Here is a 3175-nt window from a genome sequence, read left to right as displayed (position 1 = left end):
CCCCTCTCCGGAACCCCCCCAACCGCTGCGCTGACCCACGGCTCCCCCGCTTCACCTCCCCGCTGCCCCAGGGACCCCCAAACCGACCCCCCCCGCTTTGCCCTTCCCTGGCCACCCTCGAGCCTCACAGACCCCAAACACCGCCCCGAGCCTCACAGACACTAAAACCCCCTGAGCTCACAGACCCCAAAGACCCCCAGAGCCCCCTGCCCCAGTCTCCAACCCTCCCTCCGTCCCAGACCCCCAGTGCCCCCCCGAGTCTCACAGACCCCAACCCCGCTCCCAGACGCCCACCCCACTCTCCAAGCCCTCCCCTCCCTCCCAGACCCCAAACGACCCCTCAGAGCCTCATGGACCCCAAACTCGCCACGGAGCCGTGACCCCCCGGCCCACGGCCCCCGCTCCCCCTCCCAGCCCCGCCCGTCCCCTCCCCTCCCACGCCCCTCAGGCCTCCCCGAGCCCACCTTCTTGACGGCGGCGTTGAAGGCGAACTCCCCGGCCTCCTTGAGGTCGAGCCAGATCATGGGCATGCGGGGCACGGCCTCCATGGCGGCCCGGCCGCTCCCGGCCCCGCTCCCGGCCCCGCTCCCGGTGATCCCGCTGATCCCGATCCCGATCCCGGCCCGCCGGAACCGCGCGGGGCCTCACGGGACACCGAGTCCGCGCGACACTTCCGGAGCCGTTCCCATGGCGACGCCCCGCCCACCGTCGGGACCACGCCCACTCAGGGAGGGACAATAGCTGTTGCCATGGCGACGCAGCCCACGCTGATAGGCTGAAGCGGGTGTAACCATGGTGACACCTCCGGCGCTGACTGGAGGAGACAGGTGTAACCATGGCGATGCCCCGGGCGCTGATTGGAGGAGACTGGTGTTGTCATGCGAAGCTCCGCCCGCAGACAAGAGGGGCGGCTGCCATGGCAACCTCCGGTACCAGGCCCTGTCAAGTCCTCCCCGCACGGGCGCCGTTAATTACCCTGTTAATTACCCCTTTCCTCACCTCCCGTGACGCATATTGAGGCCTCCAGGACCCCTCGGTGGTCCGGGGGATGCCCCATCCTCTCCCCAGGCCTTTTCCAACAATGTGGAACAATCACAAAAACGGAGTTTTTACCCTACAACATTCCATTCATTTATTGAACTCGTTAATTGAATTATTCGATCCATTAATTAATTAACCCATTAATTTATCTGCCCCATTAACTGAATCACTTGACCCATTAATTGAATTATTCCATCCATTAATTGAAGGATTTGATGAGCTCTGGCACAGGAGCAGCCCCTCGAGAGCTTCCCAGATCCCAGAGGGACTGGAGCCATCTTCTTCCAGCTGGGAAAACCCCACTCAGTTTTCCCAGCCCACTTGTCCTGTTTTTTCAGGCATGGGGACACCAGGACATGGGCACAGGGCCCTGGGGACATCAGGATCCAGGGATACTGGGACACTGGGCTGTAGGGACATCAGGACCTGGGACACAGAGACAGTGAGTCCAGGTGACCCTAGGNACACCAGGACATGGGCACAGGGCCCTGGGGACATCAGGATCCAGGGATACTGGGACACTGGGCTGTAGGGACATCAGGACCTGGGACACAGAGACAGTGAGTCCAGGTGACCCTAGGTGTCCCCATGTCCCCCTGTCAGGGACATGGGGACACAGGGAGAGTCCCTGCTCCCTGGGAATCCCCACTCCAGCACCTGGAGCCCCTCCCTCCAGTCCCATTTTATCCCATTTTTACCTAAAACAGAAGGAGACAAAGGCTCTCAATTGTAAATTGGAAAAATCATGGTTTCACGTTTAATTCCCTGGTTCTGGTGCAGCTGGATCCACGTTCTCCCACGGGGAAAGTGCCCCGTTGCCCCAGCTGCTCCTTCCATCCACGTCTGCAGGATAAATCCCTGGGGGACGAGGGCGCTGGCACAGGGAGGGTGGGATGAGCCGCCCAAGCCTGGTGCAGGTGACAGGGTGACAACCCTCCCCTGGACAGGGGGTGACACCAGATGGATCCCACGGGGATGGGAAGTGTCCCAGAGCAGCATTCCTGGGGGATTCCAGCTTTAATTAACTACAGCTGGGTTAATTACGGTGACAGAAGCACTGCACCCACTTCCTGGGCCTTCCTAAATCCTTCTGGATCGCTGGAGCAGGAGCCTGGAATGGCAAAGGGTAGGAAGGTCACTGGCCCTGCCTGGGGGTTCCGGGGGTTCCAGGGGTTCCCCTCCCATCCCCCTGGATCAGGGGTGTCCGGGGGTTCCATGACCACTCCCGGGAAGCGCCGGGAGAGGCCTCAAACGTTCCCAGTGTACTCTGGCAGCACTGCAGGAATGGCAGAGGCCACGCCAGGCCCCCCCACGCTGGAGCCTGCGGCAGCAGGGGCTGTGGGATCCCGGGCACGGCCAATCCCAGGCTCTCCAGAACCGTGGGAAGCTCTAGGAAGGCGCGGCCGGAGCAAGGGGTGACACGAGGACAGCCTGGGAACGCAGCCCCCCAGCCCACGGGGTCACCGGGAGGGTCCCAGTAGCCAACACCACCCCCCCCCAGCATTCCCGTGGGATCCCAGCCCCAGGGACTCCCTGGGCGGGGCTGGCAGAGATAATTCCAGGGAATGAGGGAATTACCAGGATGGGGCAGAGCAGTGACAGCTCACCTGGACACGTGGTGACTCCGGAGAAATCCCGCCGGGATGGAGGGACAGGGCTGGGTCCCGGGTCCCCCCCCACAGGAGGGGCTGAGCCCTCGGTAGCGTTAATTAGGTAGCATTAATTAACCACAAGAAGGCCAGTTTCGGTGATAGGTCCTCTGAATCCACCTCCTCCTTCCCGATGGCTTCCTCGACGGGGCTGGATCCCCAGAGCGGGAGCCTGGAATGGGAAAGGGCAGGAATGTCCCCGGCCCTGCCTGGGGGTTTCAGGGCTCCCCCCGTGTCCCCCCCACCAGATCCCTCCCGGGCCCTGGGGGTGTCCGGGGGTTCCATAACCGCCCCCGGGAAGCGCCGGGAGAGGCCTCAAACGGCCCCGGGATACTCTAGCAGCGCTGCAGGAATGGCAGGGGCCACGCCAGGCCCCGCCATGCTGGAGCCTGCGGCGGGAAACCGCTCCCGATCCCGCCGGGATCGCCCCCGGATCCCGTCGGATCCCCCCGCCGCCCTTCTCAGCGTGCACCGCGCCTACCGCC

At 63.6% G+C, this 3175-nt stretch overlaps 1 protein-coding gene and 1 long non-coding RNA gene across 2 annotated transcripts in view; both read right to left on the bottom strand.

The window, feature by feature from the left end:
• Positions 1-695, bottom strand: part of PTPN23 (protein tyrosine phosphatase, non-receptor type 23) — a 12723-nt gene extending 12028 nt beyond the window's left edge. The window contains exon 1 of the mRNA XM_017836823.1: positions 465-695. Within this exon, the coding sequence (XP_017692312.1) occupies positions 465-548 (84 nt within the window). The 5' untranslated portion in view covers positions 549-695. The remainder of the gene's footprint in view (positions 1-464) is intronic.
• An 875-nt stretch (positions 696-1570) lies between these two features.
• Positions 1571-3116, bottom strand: LOC108508226. Its single transcript, XR_001878339.1, has 3 exons — positions 2649-3116; positions 1740-2152; positions 1571-1585 (listed from the first exon to the last, which is right to left on the bottom strand). It is a non-coding gene; the product is annotated as an uncharacterized LOC108508226 (long non-coding RNA).
• Between the last annotated feature and the right edge of the window lie 59 nt (positions 3117-3175).

This window comes from Lepidothrix coronata, unplaced genomic scaffold, assembly GCF_001604755.1.
Source record: "Lepidothrix coronata isolate B3197 unplaced genomic scaffold, Lepidothrix_coronata-1.0 Scaffold285, whole genome shotgun sequence".
Taxonomy (NCBI): Eukaryota; Metazoa; Chordata; class Aves; order Passeriformes; family Pipridae; genus Lepidothrix; species Lepidothrix coronata.
Note: the sequence above shows the minus strand (reverse complement) of the source record. Positions and strands in the feature narration are given on the sequence as shown.